Source organism: Nomascus leucogenys, chromosome 4 (genome assembly GCF_006542625.1).
Source record: "Nomascus leucogenys isolate Asia chromosome 4, Asia_NLE_v1, whole genome shotgun sequence".
NCBI classification, from domain to species: Eukaryota; Metazoa; Chordata; class Mammalia; order Primates; family Hylobatidae; genus Nomascus; species Nomascus leucogenys.
In genome coordinates, this window is record NC_044384.1 from 142383010 (window position 1) to 142401135 (window position 18126).

Here is an 18126-nt window from a genome sequence, read left to right on the forward strand (position 1 = left end):
TACTGCTGCTGGGAATGTAAAATGGTACAGCCACTGTGGGAAACAATGTGGAGATTCCTCAAAAAAATTAAACAAAGAATTAGCACATGATCCAGCAATTCCTATTCTGGTTATACAGGAAAAAGAATGGTATTTGTACATCCATGTTCATAACAGCACTATTCATGATTGCCAAAACATGGAAGTAACTTAAATGTCCATCAATCAATGGATTTTTTTTTTAACATGGTACAGGTTAAATATTCCTTATCTGAAATGCTTGGGACAGAAGTGTTCTGGATTTGAAATTTTTTGGATTTTGAAACATTAAATATTTACATTACACCACTTTTGCATCCCTCATCGGGAAATCCAAAAATTCAAAACCTGAAATGCTCCAATGAGAATTTCTTTTGAGTACAATGTCAGTCGCCAAAAAGTTTCAGATTTTGGAGCATTTCAGATACTGAATTTTTGGATTAGGTATACTCAGCCCGTAAATACATACAATGAATTCTTATTCTGCCTCAGAAAGGTAGAATTCTCACACATGATACAACATGGAAGAACTTTAAAGACATTATGCTCGGTGAAATAAGCCAGTCACAAAAGATAAAATACTGTATGCCTCCACTTATAAGTGGTATATAGATAAGTCAAACTGATAGAGACAGAAAGAAGAATGATGATTGTCAGGGTTTGGTGGGAAGCGGAAGTTCAATAGGCACAGAGTTTCACTTTTAGAATATGAGAGTTCTGGAGAACGATGTGGTGATGGTTGTGCAATAATGTGAATGTACTTAATGCCACTGAACTGCTGTGCACTTAAAAATGATTGAGAGCTTTTTTAAGTGAACAACAAGTGTTATCCAGGGTGAGCATCCCTAATCCCAAAAACCCAAATTCTGAAATGCTCCAAAATCGGAAACTTTTTGACGGCCAACATAACGTCACAAGTGAGAAGATTCTACACCTCATATAATGGTTCGCAGGCAAAACACAGGTACATGACACACAATTAATTTATGTGTGACTAAGAAAGCGATTGCTTATTAGTAGCATCAGGAACGATGATGCCAAACAACCAGACTGTCTGTATCAGTGGCTGAGACAGTGACAATTTTGCTTTCTAATGGTTCAATGTACATACACTGTTTCACCCACAAAACTGTATGAAACTTAACTTCAGGCTATGTGTATGAGGTATATATGAAACAAAAATGAATTTCATATTTCGACTTGGGTCCTATCTCTAAGATATCTCATTATGTATATGCAAATATTCCAAAATCTGAAAAAAACCCCAGATCTCAAACATTTCTTCTGGTCCCAGTCATTTCCAATTAGGGATACTCAACCTGTATTACATACATTTTACCACAAAAAAAAAAAAAAAGAGAGATTAAAATGCAAAGTCCTAGATAGTGCCCAAAAAAGAGTTATTAACTTTATTAAACAAAGGCCCAGTCACTTCATCGTGTTTTTAAAAATGAAGTGAAATCTGGACAAAGAACAAACCAACCTCTTGCTTCCTCTGCCTTAGGAAGGAAAAGTTCTCAGTCAGGTGACTGAGTTGAAAGGTGAACAACAGGAAAACAAAAAGGCCAGCTTTTGCTGAGCAGTTCGAAGAAGGGCTGCAAAACGTAGCCTCCTTATAGACATTTTTCATCACATGAATCAGCTGAACAAGTCCCTATATGAAGCTGGAGAAAATGTTTGACTTCAAGTGACAAGATTCTTGCATTTCAAAGGTAACGGAGTATGTCTTTGGAAATAATCATGTAACAATAGAAAACCTTACAATGTCCACCTTTTGCTTGGGCTTGATATCAAGTGAGGAAAGCTATTGGAAAGTCTTAAGTCTAACTGAGTGCAATCTGGAAAAACTGTAGGAGAAAATTAAGTATTTTTCCTCCCTTTCAACACCGGAATATGATTAGGTAAGGGATCCTTTCTCTGAATCTCTGTTCAGCCTGAGAATCTGAATTCAAGAAAAGAGCTTTATAGGTACAATCTGACCGTACACCAGGGATGAGACTTAATGCTCTGCCCCTAGAAAAGTTGCGGATTTCTGCAGACAAAGTATTCTGTCATTCATTTGAAAGCAGTAACATTTCACTGCAATTTCAACTTTCTACATGTGTAAGCAAGCTTTTTTTTTTTAACATTCATGAAGAGCAAAGGCAGAAATTGGCTAATTTCCTAAGAAAATGAATCCATGTGAGCTTATCTTACATTCACCCTAGAATTGAGTATTTGTAAATGGAGAAAAAAAAAAGAAAACCGATTTTACAGTAAAGAGGTATACTTCATCCTTTCCTTTTACTTCGACAACAGCATTTTAATGCATATACACAGGCCTATAAAGACATAAAGAGGCTGGGCGTGGTGGCTCATGCCTGTAATCCTAGCACTTTAGGAGGCCGAGGGGGGCAGATCACTTAAGGTCAGGAGTTCAAAACCAGCCTGGCCAACATAGTGAAACCCAGTCTCTACTAAAAATACAAAAAAATTAGCCAGGCATGATGGCAGGCACCTGTAATCTCAGCTACTTGAGAGGCTGAGGCAGGAGAATTGCTTGAACCCAGGAGGCGGAGGATGCAGTGAACTGAGATCCCACCACTGCACTCCAGACTGGAGGACAGAGTGAGACTCCATCTCAAAAGAAAGAAAGAAAGAAAAAGCTGCACAATTTTGTAAACGCTAACCCCACATTTGTGCTTGATATGCCACGCACAAAGAAAGTTTGGGTTTTCCCCCAAAATCTTGTACAAAACTGTCTTAGACTGTATTTTTATTCATATTGTTCCAGCCTACTTTTAGAAAAACCAAGTCCCATCCTAAGCCAATTATTATTTCACAGAAATGTATTACAGTTACTTGCCTTTTAAATTTATGAAAGAGATTAAGCTCCAAGTTTAATTACCCATTTCCACCCTCTGCCCCCAAGAAAGATTGGATAAAAGGTCATCTTTGGCCACGCGCAATGGCTCATGCCTGTAATCCCAGCACTTTGGGTGGCCAAGGCAGGTGGATCACAAGGTTGGGACTTCAAGACCAGCCTGGCTAATATGGTGAAACCCCATCTTGATTAAAAAATACAAAAAATCAGCCAGGCGTGGTGGCACATGCCTGTAATCCCAGCTACTCAGAAGGCTGAGGCAGGAGAACTGCTTGAACCTGGGAGGCGGAGGTTGCAGTGAGCCGAGATCATGCCACTGCACTCCAGCTTGGGAGACAGAGTGAGACTCCATCTCAAAAAAAAAAAAAAAAAAAAGTCATTTTTACTTTTAAAAAAATGTTTTTCGACATACCATATAATATACCTTATTAGCATTATATACAGCAGAAACTCGTGACAGAGAGTTTTATTTAAGTCTTAGATAAGGTATAAAAAAAAGGAAAACGTAAGTTTCTTCTACTTATACAACTAATTGCATTATAGTTATCTATGATGAAGAGGGGAAAACCACACACAAAAAGAGTAGGCTAACAAACTGGCCAAAATAAACAGGTCCACAGAGAAACCACTGTTTACTCAAAAAAGCAGGGAGCATTTTGTTGCCTTATAATATCTACAACTTTCTGATTACACTAACATACTGTGAGCTGTAGATTTATGCATACCTGACTGAAAATTATTTTAAAGTTAATTAATTTTTAATAATAATTATTCCATCTGGGCGTTGTAGCAAAAAAAGAACCTAAAGGGGCTCGAGGTTCTCAACTGGAGTATAAATTGACATGAAATACAAAAGACAGAGATACCGCTGAAACCACATTCCAGGACACGATTACATAATCCAGATAAGGGGAAACACAACAGGACAAATGACAGTTTCTTAAAAGAATAAAATAAATTGCTAGGGAAGAAAAAGAAGAGATTAAAAAAAACTAAAGAGATGTATCAACATATCAAACATATCAAAGACTAAAAAACTTGAGACGTTATTAACCAACTACAAATCTGTGAAACTTATGCTGATCTGACTCAACACACAAAAGGTAAAAGAAAATATTTATGACTATTTGATGAAGGAATTACTGCTAATTTTTTAAGATGTGACAATGGTATGGTAGCTGTGTTTCTAAGAAAATGACCCTTAGCTTTTGGAGCTATGTAATGAAATTTTTACAGATCAGATAACATAATGTCTGACCTCTGCCTCAAAATAATAAGGAAGAGGAAAGTGGGTGGGGATACATATGAAACATGACTGGCCATGAGTTTCTAATAGTTGAACCTAGGTCATGAGGACTCATACCTATTTCTGTATGTTTGAAATTTTCCCTAACACAATTTTTTTAAAAATTCACAAAATGAGTTCAAAAAAACAAAAAAAGATCCATAAAAGGCCAGGTGCAGTGGCTCACTCCTATAATCCCAGCACTTTGGGAGGCCAAGGCGGGCAGATCATTTGAGGCCAGGAGTTCAAGACCAGCCTCACCAACGTGGTGAAACCCCATCACTACTGAAAATACAAAAATTAGCCAGATGTGGTGGCGGGCACCCGTAGTCCGAGCTACTCGGGAGGCCGAGACAGGAGAAATGCTTGAACCCGCGAGACAGAGGTTGCAGTGAGCCAAGATCACACTACTGCACTCCAACCTGGGCAACAGAATGAGACTCCACCTCAAAGACAAATATAAACAAAAAAACAAAAAAAATTCACACAGAAAAATTATCAAATATAATCAAAGGACTAGCATCCAAAGTAAAAATCTAGAAACCAGTAAAATACACCAGTAATGAAAGAACAGACTACCCAATTTTTTTTAAAACGGTCAGAAATTTAAACAAGTGGTTCGCAAAAAAGCAATCCAGATAGCTGATACCTCAATGAGATGGTATCACACACCCATCAGATTTAAAAAACATTTAAAATGTCTGATAATATCAGAGGCTGGCAAAAACTTACAGCAACTATAAACTCACACAGGGTTGATAAGAGTGCAAACTGGTACAACTCCATTGGAAAACTATTTTTGCATTATGTAGTAATGTCAATGATGTACATATCCCATGACCCAGCAACTACACTCCTAGGTTTATATCCTAGAAAAATGAGTGCACAAAGACACGAGGGGACATGCACAAGAATGCTTGTAACAGTACTCTTCATGGAAGCTCCAAATAAAAACAATCCAAATGGCCAGCAAAAGTAGAACAGATAAACAAATCTGGTATAGTCACACAAAGGAATTAATAGCAATAATGTGAATGAACTGCAGTGACATACATGACGTCGATGGATCTCAAGCATAACATTGGAAAAAAAAAAACAACTAAGTAATACAGCCAGTATAACACTAATTATATCGTGCTCAAAGCCAGACAAAACTATGTACTATAAGGATATACATTTAAATATTAAAGCTATAAGGAATAATAAGAAAATAATTACCATGAAAGGAAGAATTACAGTTAACTCCAGGAGGAAGGAAGGGAGTTAAGTCGGTGGAAGTTACAAGCTTATTTGCTTTATAACAATCTGCAAAACTCTGCTTTTCTGCATGCATGCTTCTCAGTTTTAAAAGACTGTTAAAACAGAAGAGTCTGTAAGGAAAAGCACCCTTTCTCATGAAACTACTTTAGAACATGCTTCTCCAAAATGAAACTGTAAAGGGAAAAAAATGACATAGTATCTAACGCATGAGAATTAAAGGAAATCCCCTAAGATGATTTTAAAACAGGCCTGAAGAACTAACAGTTCAGATTAGAAAAGGATTAAAGGCTCCAGGAAGACAGCCTGCAAGGGAAAAAAAGAGGAAAAAAAAAAAACCTGACAGACTACCTGAGTGTTTTCAGTGATGAGAAGTGACTTACAGTTTGAATGGAGAGTAAGCGGATAAGTAAACAACCGCACAAGTAAATTACTACATCCAGGGGAAAGTTGTGAACACTCTCCGTAGTCACAGGACTATGAACACTGAGTGCTCTGACGGAAAGGTAATAGAGCTATAGTAGGAAGATGCAGGAAGGGAAGGACATGCAGGAGTGGTAGCTTAGTCGAGCTCATCTTTCAGTGCAGGAATTCAATAGATCACAAATTGAAAAGTCAAGAAGTAGTATAAGCATGAAACTTAGAAATACAAAGGCAAATATCTGAAAAAAAAAAAAAAAAAAAAAAAAAAAGAGCTTTACATAAGTTGAAAGTGTTTGCCTCAGAACAGGAACCAGTTCTGCTGAAGGCTATGGTAGAAGACTGCCATTCATTGGAAGTCTTGCAATACTATTTTAAACATTTACACGACACATGCATATCAACTTTGATAAATGTGAAGTAAAATTAAAATCTAGTGGGGAGCATTTGCTTCACGAACAATCCACATACTGACTGCCCCTACAGTTTCAAACTTGTCAGGTATATATAGTTAACCTAGTTAAATAAAGTTAACTGGTTGAATGAGAAAAAGGCTTATCTAATTTGAACACAACTAATTTGGAAGCTGAAGAGTAAGAACTAATTATATGGCCTTTTTCCATGAAAAACACCTGGAAAATTACAACTTAACGTACATGCAAAATTTAACAAATTTATCATTAAGAACCATGTAATTATTAAATATAGAAATTTTACCTTGTAAAAATTTCCATATGACTTCCGAATATTGATCCACTTTTTAGCAAAAGGAGGGTATTTGAGCCTGCTGAGTTGGCACTGAATGTTCAAGAACTTACTCATATCCCAGGAACTATAAAAAAGGACAAAAAATTGATGAAATAAACGCTATACTATTCTTACAAATAAGTATTTTAAATCATTTTTTATTTATATATATCAACTTTCTCATATTCAAATGTAACATCAAGCTGAGAAAATTAACCTTGCTTCCTACAAAATACTAATTCAAAATTAAGCTTTAAAAACCAAACAAGTCGGATATATTAACTTTTGTTCACAAACTAATTTCTATTAGGCTCATCTTGATTGTTTTCATGGTTCTGGGCAGGCTTCTATCTTGCTGAGTATAATGCTAAGCTTACTTTTAATGCCAGACTTAGCATAGTAAGTTGACAGTATGCTTTGAAATAAAACCAAAACCAAAAAAATGAAAGAGACAAAAGTAGCTGGTATCAAAGGGTTAAAATACAATCTGTTCTGCTACAACATGTTTCTATAACACTAACCAATTTATTGTAGTTAAGGACAATATTGATTGTGTAACATAGAAATTGTGTTGGTTCCTATGTGGTTTTTCTTAGGCAAGGAGAGTCAGAATAATAGCAGTGGAAATTATAAACTTCAGCAGGAAATAAGAAAAGCCCTCAACTTACCTGCTATACTGGGAACAGGATATAATCCTTTGTATTTTCTTATAATACTGTTAACTATATTATAAGAAAATTTAAAAAAAGCATATGTCCCCAGGATACTAGTGCTTCTGTGCAATTTTAATATACTTTGACGCAACCTCACCTTCCCTGAGTTGCTTGCCTGGGCTGCCAAATTATTAATGGAGACTCCAATGATTGGTTTTTGTTAGTGCTGTGGTTACAAAATTGCATAGGTTTTGAGTGATCTGTCCCACAAAATGAGACTTTACCAGAACTGCATATACTATACTACGGCAGAAACACCTGTATACTTTAGCAGAGCACTGCTCATTCATGTTTAAAATCAGTAATAGATTTCTAAAGAGGTCCATAAACATTTTTCCAAACTCAACGGTTACGATGTCATTAAATTCAATGCTTTTCTCCTATCACATGTGAGGATCTCTAAACCCTCTATGTTGATGACATCTCAGGCATAGAGGATAATCTGTACAGTTTGAAACAGAAGTTGTTTAGGACATTCTTTTCAACCTGTGCCAGAGTTGCCCCGGCACAACGTCTGTCTTCTATGTTTTAATCTTTCTGATCTTCCTATTTAGCTTTTCATTTAACAAATGCTTTTTGGGTATACACTTTAAGCTCAGCACTAAGGTAAGCATTATGGAATATTATCAGGCAGCAAAAGTCCTTCTCTGAAAGAATTTTAAATTTCCTTGCAAAAGTAAGTCTTATGTATGTACATAAAGATTATATATCAGAACAAATGGTCAGATGTCAACATGAATGGTATATATCATAGAAGTCATAAGGTTTCAAGGAAAAAAAAAAGATCAATGGGGTTGTCACGGTAAAACACAAGATGGGCTTTGAAAAATGATAAAGTTGTCGAGAAGAGACTCTCAGTAGAGAGGGAAGCATAAGTAAGTACAAAGAGAAAGGATAAACCATGTGAATTCCTGGGCCAGTCTGACTAAAGAGGATCAATGGCAGGTGAATTTGATCAAACGGGTAGGGTGGGATGAGATGAAAGGGCCTTCAACGCCAAGCTCAAGAGTCTGAACTTTTTTGAGCAAGGAAGTGTCATGAAAAAACAGAGTTTTAGCAAAGTCTTTTTAGCTTTACATATTTATCTTTCTGTAGTGTTCTGGTCCTGCATTGGACTGTGACCACTCCTTTCCTCCTCTCTTTCATCCTTAGATGAAAGTAAAAATACTATCCCCTGTGGGGTGAGACTCTAGGGTCTTTAATAATAGTTTGTGGTTATTCTAAAAGTTAAATAAATAAGGGTATCTTTAATCTTTAAAAAGTAGTTATAAAAAATAATCTTCCTAAATACTTACCCATCTGTTAAAATTGAGTATTTATACTTTGTTCCTAATTCCTTCAATTTCATCCAGTCAATTACTTTTTTTAGTACCTGAGGGAAGGTATCAGCTCTGTCTACCTGATCCTGAGGATATAAAAGTAAATATACAAAAATCAGGGCTGTAGCTTCACGTCGTCCTACAAAATACCCAGACCTAAGTGGGAGGGAAAGAAACAGTATGAGAAAGGCTGATACTTTAAATTCATGGTTTCCTTGGCTTAGCTCCACCTAAAGTTTCATTTTTAAGAAATTTTTAAAATTTCATAACCAAGTACTGGGACTACTTTCAACTGAAATGTATAATCCTCCCAAAACTAACATTTAAGATCAGGCCGGGCACAGTGGCTCACACCCGTAATCCCAGCCCTTTGGGAGGCCGAGGCGGGCAGATCACGAGGTCAGGAGATCGAGACCATCCTGGCTAACACAGTGAAACCCCATCTCTACTAAAAATACAAAAAATTAGCCAGGCATGGTGGCGGGCACCTGTTGTCCCAGCTAGTCGGGAGGCTGAGGCAGGAGAATGGCGTGAACCCGGGAGGCGGAGCCTGCAGTCAGCCGAGAACGTGCCACTGCACTCCAGCCTGGGCGACAGAGTGAGACTCTGTCTCAAAAAAAAAAAAAAAAAGATTTAAGATCATCCCCAGTGGTTCTCTTTTTATAGGCCTGAACCTAGTGGCTTACTGGATTTCTCGAGGCGGGAAAAGAGAAATCTCTTCTAAGCTGAAAGCCACAGCTCCCTAAGTGTCTTCCCATCTCAGGTCTCACAATTTTCCACACATACTACATACTGCTGCCAGATTGATCTTCCTAAAACGTAAATCGGGTCTACCCTATCACTCTCATACTTAAATCCTCCAACCACTCTCTAAGGCTTTCAGGATAGATGCACAAGACCCTTCAGGATCTGGATTGCCTCTGCCTACCTGGACCATTTTCTTCCCAGCCCATACACATCTGAACCTCCCTGAACTACCTGTAGGTCTGCCAGTTCCCACCTGAAATGCCCAGCCATTCTTTTCTGACTACCTATCTTTCATGACTCAGCCCAAGTTCATCAATTAGAGGATGTTTTTCCCCAGGACAGTCTTCTATTCCCTCTGTCATATATGGAAGCCCTTTTCATAGACGTCCACAACACCGCAATAAAACACTGACTTATTAGGCCTACTGTGACCACTGGACAGACATACATCTATATACACATAAAGATATATACAAATCCTGGCATATATTATAGTAGGCACTCAAATACACGTGGAGTGAATGAATGAACTAACTAAATGAAAAAAGTGCCTACCACATTAGAATACAATAAAAAATCAGAGACCTAAAAATTCATCAAACAGGCTGGGTGTGGTGGCTCACGCCTGTAATCCCAGCACTTTGGAGGGCTGAGGCGGGCTTGAGGTCAGGAGTTCTTCAAGACCAGCTTGGCCAACACACTGAAACCCATCTCTACTAGACATAAAAAAAACATTAGCCCAGCATCGTGGTGTGTGCCTATAATCTCAGGTACTTGGGAGGCTGAGGCAGGAGAATCGCTTGAACCTGGGAGGCAGAGGTTGCAGTGAGCCAAGATCATGCCACTGCACTCCAGCCTGGGCAACAGAGTGAGACTCCATCTCAAAAAAATAAAAATAAAAAATAAATGCAACATATAAAGTCAGGTTGTAAACAGATACATTCTAAAACTTATCACTGGCTGGGCATGGTGGCTCACATCTGTAATCCCAGCACTTTGGGAGGCCGAGGCAGGACACTTGAAGTTAGGTGTTCGAGACCAGCCCAGCCAATATGGCGAAATCGTGTCTCTACTAAAAATACAAAAATTAGCTAGCTGCGGTGGCAACACGCCTGTAGTCCCAGTTACTAGGGAGGCTGAGGCAGGAGAATTGCTTGAGCCCAGGAGGCGGAGGCTGCAATGAGCCCAAGTCACGCCACCGCACTCGAGCCTGGGTGACAGAGTGATACTGTCTCAAAAAAATAAATAAATAAAACTTATCTCCAAGTTCAGTATGGTAACAATTTGCTGATGCTTCATTTTACAAACGAAATCTTTAGATTCATCACTACAACTCCTCAAGAGGAAAGGCTGAGGAAAATGTTACCAGGTGTAAAATTTGCTGTTTTTTTTTTTTCTTAATTATTACAACATGAAAGATCTTTACCAAGCAAGGTATTCAATTGTTCACAACAGTAATAATTTTTTAAAATTATGTATAAAATAAATCCTTAACTTCAAGAACTCTTTCAAACTCTAGAAAGAAGAACTTAGAATTATAACCTGAGTAATTCCAGTAAGACTGATGCAGAAATCAGACAGCTGTGTGTTAATCTCTGGTCTTACATACTGCTGAAACGTGTCTTCCTGCAAGGGAAGGATAGCAAGTTAAAGTAATTTATATGAGTTAAGATACACAATACATGATACACGACGAATTCATCACAGCAGGTTGTAATTTCAGAGGATCTCATGGCATAAACCCTTCCAGTTTTTAAGGATAATTCCCCACATCGAAAGCACTCTTAATTTCTAAATTAAAAAATCGTTTGGTTCATAATTTAAAATATTTTAAGATAAAGTCAGTGTGTGAAAGATTTCAACCCAAAAATTATTTTCCTGAGGAACAAAATATTAATAATTTTGTTCATAATATTTTAAAACTATGAAGCCCATTAACGCAACCTCTACTTCAAGATACTGTTTTAAAAATAATAAATTCTTTTGAAGAAATACCAGCCTTCAGTTATAATAAATTATCTTTAAACTACTGCTCTCTCATTTACTCCTGAATAGTCTTTATTTTCATATAAAAATTCAACTGAACTAAATTCTAAATAGTCAAAATTTAACTGTATGATATTATGATATACAGGTAGTTTAAGAGTTGCTAACACTGTGTATCTGCAGCAATGTTGAATCTTTTCAAGAAGCTTTCACGATGGTCTCTCTTTTTTTTTTTTGGAGACGGAGTCTCGCTCTGTCTCCCAGGCTGGAGTGCACTCGCACAATCTCGGATCACTGCAAGCTCCGCCTCCCAGGTTCACGCCATTCTCCTTCCTCAGCCTGCCAAGTAGCTGAGACTACAGACGCCCACCCCCACACCTGGCTAATTTTTTGTATTTTAAGTAGAGACTGGGTTTCACCGTGTTAGCCAGGATGGTCTCGATCTCCTGACACGATGGTCTTATTTTATGCTCACAACTCTGTAAACTAAGCAAGGCCAGTATTGTTACCAGGCTCCAATCTCTAAGTGCTTTTTCCTCTAGCCCAGTAACGCCTCCCTAACCAGAATACACTGAGTCACTTTTGAGATTAAGGACAATTTTAAACCCTAAAGATTTAAAGGCAGCAACTGTTAATCCTAGGTAGTAGATACAGAGAAAATAACAAAAAGTATTCTTTATGGCAGAAGATTTAAAAATTAAGAAAAGTTTGTATTTCCTAAGAATAAATTCTTTCTACATACTAATCTATTAAGTCGATGAGCTATAAATGGTTGTAAATAATTATAAATGAGCAACAGTAAAGAACAAAAAAGAACACTTGAGGCCAGATATGGTGACTAATGCCTGTAATCCCAGCACTTCGGGAGGCCAAGGTGGGTGGATTACTTGAGGTCAAGAATTCAAGACCAGCCTGGCCCAAGTGGTGAAAACCCTGTCTATACTAAAAATACAAAAATTAGCTGGGCGAGGTGGCACGCACGTATAGTCCCAACTACTGAAGAGGCTGAGGTGGGATAATCGCTTGAACCCAGGAGGCGGAGGTTGCAGTGAGCCCAGATTGAGCCACTGCTCTCCAGCCTGGGTGACAAAGCGAGACTCCATCTCAAAAAAAAAAAAAAGAATAATTGAACTTCAAAAGTTAGACACTCTTACCAGATACATTGCAAATTCCACTTAAATGAGTATCACAGATAAATGAAGTCTATATCCTTTTAAGTATCACTATTTCATCATTCTAAATGACACTCTTTCAAAAATATATTGTAACTTTCCTTATAACTACAATTCGGTAGTACTAAATAACAGGTATTACTAAAATGTTATTCACTATTAAATACTTTTAACAGAAGAATGCTAGAGAGAACTATGCATTCATTGGCCAAATCTTTAATCATCACTTAAATAAATTAGGTAAGTTAAAAGGTAGTAAGATTTATTAAAACTAAAGGAACCTGGGTGCCTATAATCACAGCTACTCAGGAAGATGAAGCAGGAGACTCGCTTCAGCAAGCAAAGGAAAGTAGAGCAGTAAGGGGGGTTCAGAAACATGGGTATAGGCCACACTCTTAACTAGGATAATCAAGTAGGCTTTATTTAGAGGTAAGACTTACGGAAGGACTGGAAGCAAAAACGGGAGGGAGGGAGAGAAGGAGAAAAACGTCAGCCAGCAAGACTTCTGGCTAAGGAAATTGGAGCTAAAGTCCTGGCAAGTAATGGGATAAAGCATACCTGGCATTTTTGAGAATGAGCAAGCAGGTCAGTATGCCTGGAGTGGAATGAGTTAAGGAAAAGACTAGTAAGACAGGAAACAATCAGAGGAAACAATAGGCCACATCATGTAAGGAATATGGGTTGTACTCTGAGTTAAGTGAGGAGCCAGTGCAGGGTTTTGAGCAGAGGGGTGAAATGATCTGACTTATATTTTAAAATGATTACTCTGGCCAGTTTTTTGAGAACTGATTGTAGGTGGACACGGACAGAAACACACAGACCAGTTAGATGGCGAATGCAGGAAGTCACATAAATGATAGAGGCTCAGAATGAAGTCATAGCAGTTAAGTGACTGGGTTCTGGATGTATTTTGAAGGCAGAGCCAAACAGGAATCATTGATGGCCTGGATGGGAGAGAAACAGGAGTCAAAGATGACTCCAAAGTTTTTGAACTGGGCAATTAGAAGGATTCTAATTAGAAAAAGCGGCCATCACTCAAGCTACAGGAGGCTACAGATAGAATGGGCTGGGGGTAAGTTCAAAAGATTGAGACACACTTAAATAGAGATGTCAAATAAGCAATCTGGATTTGGAACAGAGGTACGGATTGGAAATATGTATTTGAAAGTCACCAGCAAAGAGATAGCTTCTGAAAGCTATGGAACTAGACAAGATCATGAAGCGACAGGATGTAAGCAGAGAAGAGGACGTAAGCAGAGAAGAAGGGGTAGCATTGAGACCTGGGTCATCCGATATGGGGAAGCTGGGAAGGAAAGGAGGAACCAGCAAAGAAAACTGCAAATGGGGAATCCAGTAGGGCTGGAGAAAAATCAAGCAGAACAAGTTATAACTGAAGAAAATACTCCAAGGAAAAGGTATTGAAGCCAGCAATGAAGTGTTTTGTTTTGTTTTGTTTTGTTTTTAAGTGAGAATGACTGGGCATGGCGGCTCACGCCTGTAATCCTAGCACTTGGGGAAGCTGAGGCAGGTGGATTGCCTGAGCTTAGGAGTTCGAAACCAGCCTGCGCAACATGATGAAACCCTGTCTCTACTAAAATACAAAAAATTAGCTGGGCGTGGTGACACGCACTGTATTCTCAGCTACTCAGGCGGCTGAGGCATGAGAGATCCTAGAACCTGGGAGGTGGAGGTTGCAGTCAGCTGGGTTCGCACCCCTGCACTCAAGCCTGGGTACAAGACCCTATCTTAAAAAAGAAAAAAAAAGTGTGAACGGTTAATTTTGCCAGGATTTAGGGTAAAGGTCAAAGATGATGTTGATGAGTGATTTTAGTGGAATGATGGGATTCAATACACAGCTTAAACTTTATTGAATGTAAACCCACAATGGTATAAATTTGAGAGAATGGAAGAAAAGGAAAGAGATACACGTATAAGTACCTATAACTTACGTGAAGAATTTTCCCAAAAAGAGGAACAAAGAAATGGGATAGCTGGCAGTGCAGTGGGATGAAGTTTTTATATGCTGTGAAAAAATTAACATGTTTGTGTGTAGTGGGAGCAATATAGACAGAAGCAATAAATCATAATGTCCAAATGAGGGAGAATTGCTACAGTCACGTCCTTCAGTAAGAGACAAGTAAAATCTAGTGACTTATGCAAGATTATTTGCCTTCATAGCTGCAATTTTTCCTTCTAATTTACTGACCTTCAATCTGCTTTGGATGAGAAAATTACAGAAATAGGCTAAGACTATAACTAAAAGAGATTTTGAATAGCACTAATAACCTATGCATTTTAATTCACAAAGCCTTTTTAAACTTACTCCCAAGTGGGTTGGCAGCAACTGAGGATATCACAGAAGTGACTTTTGGAGAGATGAGATGTTAGGATATTCTTGCTCAGATTTTATAAGGCAAACAGTATTATTTTAGGGAATTCCTACTAGACTTCCTGAACTAATAATGCACTGACAAGTATCTAAAGCACACATATTATTTGGCTTAGAAACCACGGTTATATGAGTCATTTCACCCTTAAACTTTCCACCAGAGAGAGAGGTTCAAAACTCATTTTTGTAAATTATCATTCTTAGAGACCAGAGTTCACACTAGGCCACAGCGGTGGTTATCAAGCCTCACTGCATAACAAAACCAACTGAAAAGCTTCAAAAAATGCTGATGTCAGGGGCCCTATCACAGAACTAAATTAGAATCTCTGGGACTAGGGCCAGGCATCAGCATCATTAGTATTTTCTTTATTTTTTTACTTACCAGGAGATTCTGATGTCCACACTCAGATGTTCTAAGCAAATGGAAAAAAGCATTTTAACTTTCACTACTGCAAAAAGAAAGCAATAGTCTCTAAAACTGCTGTTATAGCTTTTCTATTAATCAAGCTGATATAAAGTTCACGGCAAAGAAAAAACTTACTTGAAAAGTCTAATTCTGGCTAAACAGCAAATGAGGTCCTCCACATAACCACCAAACACCAGAATACTTGCTGCTAGAAATACAATTAAAATATAAAAATTCACTTACTATTTCTAAAGTATGCGTATTCAGCAAAACAACAGGAAATTCAATTATTTCATGTACAAACTCAGGTGGGTTTCCTTCTTCACAAGTGGCTTCAAAGTCAATAATACAAATGTAGTCATAATAACTGTCAGCACAATTGCTCTCTTTCAGCATCAGCTTCTGCTTCTTATAATAGTTTTTCAGTCTCTTCTTTAGAACATCCTTTACTCCTCTAAGTAGAAGAAGAAGATTAGTTACACTTAGGTAAATTCTACAGTCAAGAATCAAAACTCTTACCCACGGGCACTGGGCTGAACACTGACAATCACAGCATAATTTAGCAAATGCTAGCTAAAATAAATATAAGAAAAGCAAGACTCGAAGCTAAGTTAGCAAAGAAGTAATTAAAATAATATGTTTATTACAACAGTAACATTTTCCTTCACAAGTCATTTTTTATTTTAGTAGTATATAACAGTATTTTCTCCAACATACACTGGTACTTCAAACCATAAACATTGTCAGCATATACTACCAACAAAATCATATTGCCTTATATACTAAGATAACATATATGATACATTGAAATTAATATAAAATTATTCCACTGGCCAAAATATAAACTTAAGAATATAAAAATTTGGGTTAAGTTGAAGATATATTATCTCTTTCCTTTCTTTTGGCTTTTGTAGGTTACTCAACTCAAAACATCCACATGAATACGAAAGCATTATGAGCCTAGCATATAAAGGTGAATCTCTGTTGGGTACTTAACAAGGAAAACTCAATTAGAATACAGTCTAAGTAAACTGTGTCCAGAGGAGCATTACCATACTAGTAGTTTCTTAACTAGAAATAAGTTTCTTAATTTATCATGGGTAGAATTATCATTTAGGGGATTTCAATATTATAGGTAACTTTAAAATATACATTCCACAAATGGAGTAGTGCGGAGGAGAGAAAAGTCATCCTAACAGATAACAGTGATCAGGTGACTTCATTCCTTAAACAATATGTATTTTTCCAAAAAATTAAGTTACAACCAGCATTCAGGCTTCCTTCAGTGTTATATAAATGAATCCTATATTGGCCTGCAAAAAGTAAAAATAAGGAGATCTAAATTATAATGTGTAGTGCCAAGTAAAGTATCATGTTAACTGATTAATGAACATTTAAAAAAACCTTTTTAGTCTTTCACTTTCCTTTCTAAACTACAATTAAGCACTGAAAAAAACCGACCCATGAAAATAGTAATAATCAACCAGTTAGCTATTTTAAGATGAAAGGTCTTAATATTGTTTCTTCGCTTGAGATTTTCAAAATTATCAAGACCTAGGGAGAAAATCCTTAAGCTCTTTCATATTAAGGCACTGTGAGTGACCTCTGTGTCATGTGACAGCTTTGGATTACTTTCTTTTTTTTTCTTTTTTTTTTTGTTGTGGAGTGGGAGGTGTGATGGGGGAGACACTACATTTACCAGAGTTGTCTGCAAAGCTAATGGCAGGACAAACATACAACTAGTTGCTCTGGATAGAAACCTGCTATCTTTAACATCTTTGCTCTTCCAAATACTCACCATGTTTGCCAATTCTAACTCAGAAACATATTCAGAATATGATTCTCTTTAATTCTTTCTGCTATGGCTCTCATTAGCTTCGTGGAGTATGGCAAAAGCCTCCATTACCACAACCCTTCAATTCATTCTTTACTTGAGAACCGAGCACTAATGCCAATTTTCTGCTTAAATATCTTCAGTGGCTCCCTTCTGCTTACAAGGTAAAATGCAGACTTCAGCATACAGTTTCTTCACAACTTGGCTACAACCTATCATTTCAGTATCATTGTCAAATGTTCCTGAGGTATACTGTGTACTGCAGACAAAACATACTATAAGTCATGGCCTCAACCGGCCAGATGGCTCACGTCTATAATCTCAGCGCTTTGGGAGGTGGGTGAATCACTTGACCTGGAGTTCGAGACCAGCTTGGGCAACATGGAGAAACCCTACCTCAACTAAAAATACAAAAATTACCCAGGCATGGTGGTGCATGCCTGTAATCCCAGCTACTCGGGAGGCTGAGGCACCAGAATCGCTTGAATCCAGGAGTCGGAGGTTGCAGTAAGCCGAGATCATACCACTGCACTCCAGCCTGGGTGACAGAGCAAGACTCTGTCTCAAAAAAATAAAAAAAAATTTAAAAGTCATGTTCTCAATATGTGCGGTACACTTTCACCTCCTATAACTTTGGTTGCGCAACAGCTGAAGACAAGGCAAGATCATGTTTCAGAAACCATACAAACTGGAATTAGAAAAGTTTCTGTTATTTTTTCGTCTGAAATACCCTCCGCCTCCCTTTTCTGTTTGGCACAATTCAAACATCATCTTTCTGAATTCCTGAGAAATATTCTCCTCTGTATTCTCATGCTGTACCTGGCCAGACCTCCAATATGGCATCGGCCACTCTGTATTGTGATCGTTTCTTTGTGTGTTTTCCCAAAAGACTCAGATTGCCAAAGTGGGGAACATATCTGTATTTACCTTCATAACTTCAATGCCTAGTGCAGTACTTAGAATTCAGTAC

The 18126-nt window shown here is 37.7% G+C and overlaps 1 protein-coding gene across 3 annotated transcripts in view; it reads right to left on the reverse strand.

The window, feature by feature from the left end:
- ERI1 (exoribonuclease 1) overlaps positions 1–18126 on the reverse strand; it is a 97783-nt gene that overhangs the window by 73339 nt on the left and 6318 nt on the right. For all 3 annotated transcript variants that reach the window (XM_030812404.1, XM_030812403.1, XM_030812405.1), the window contains exons 3-6: positions 15566–15776; positions 10912–10995; positions 8599–8708; positions 6561–6675 (exon numbers count right to left, since the gene is read on the reverse strand). In XM_030812404.1, coding sequence (XP_030668264.1) covers positions 6561–6675; positions 8599–8708; positions 10912–10995; positions 15566–15776 — 520 coding nt within the window. The remainder of the gene's footprint in view (positions 1–6560; positions 6676–8598; positions 8709–10911; positions 10996–15565; positions 15777–18126) is intronic.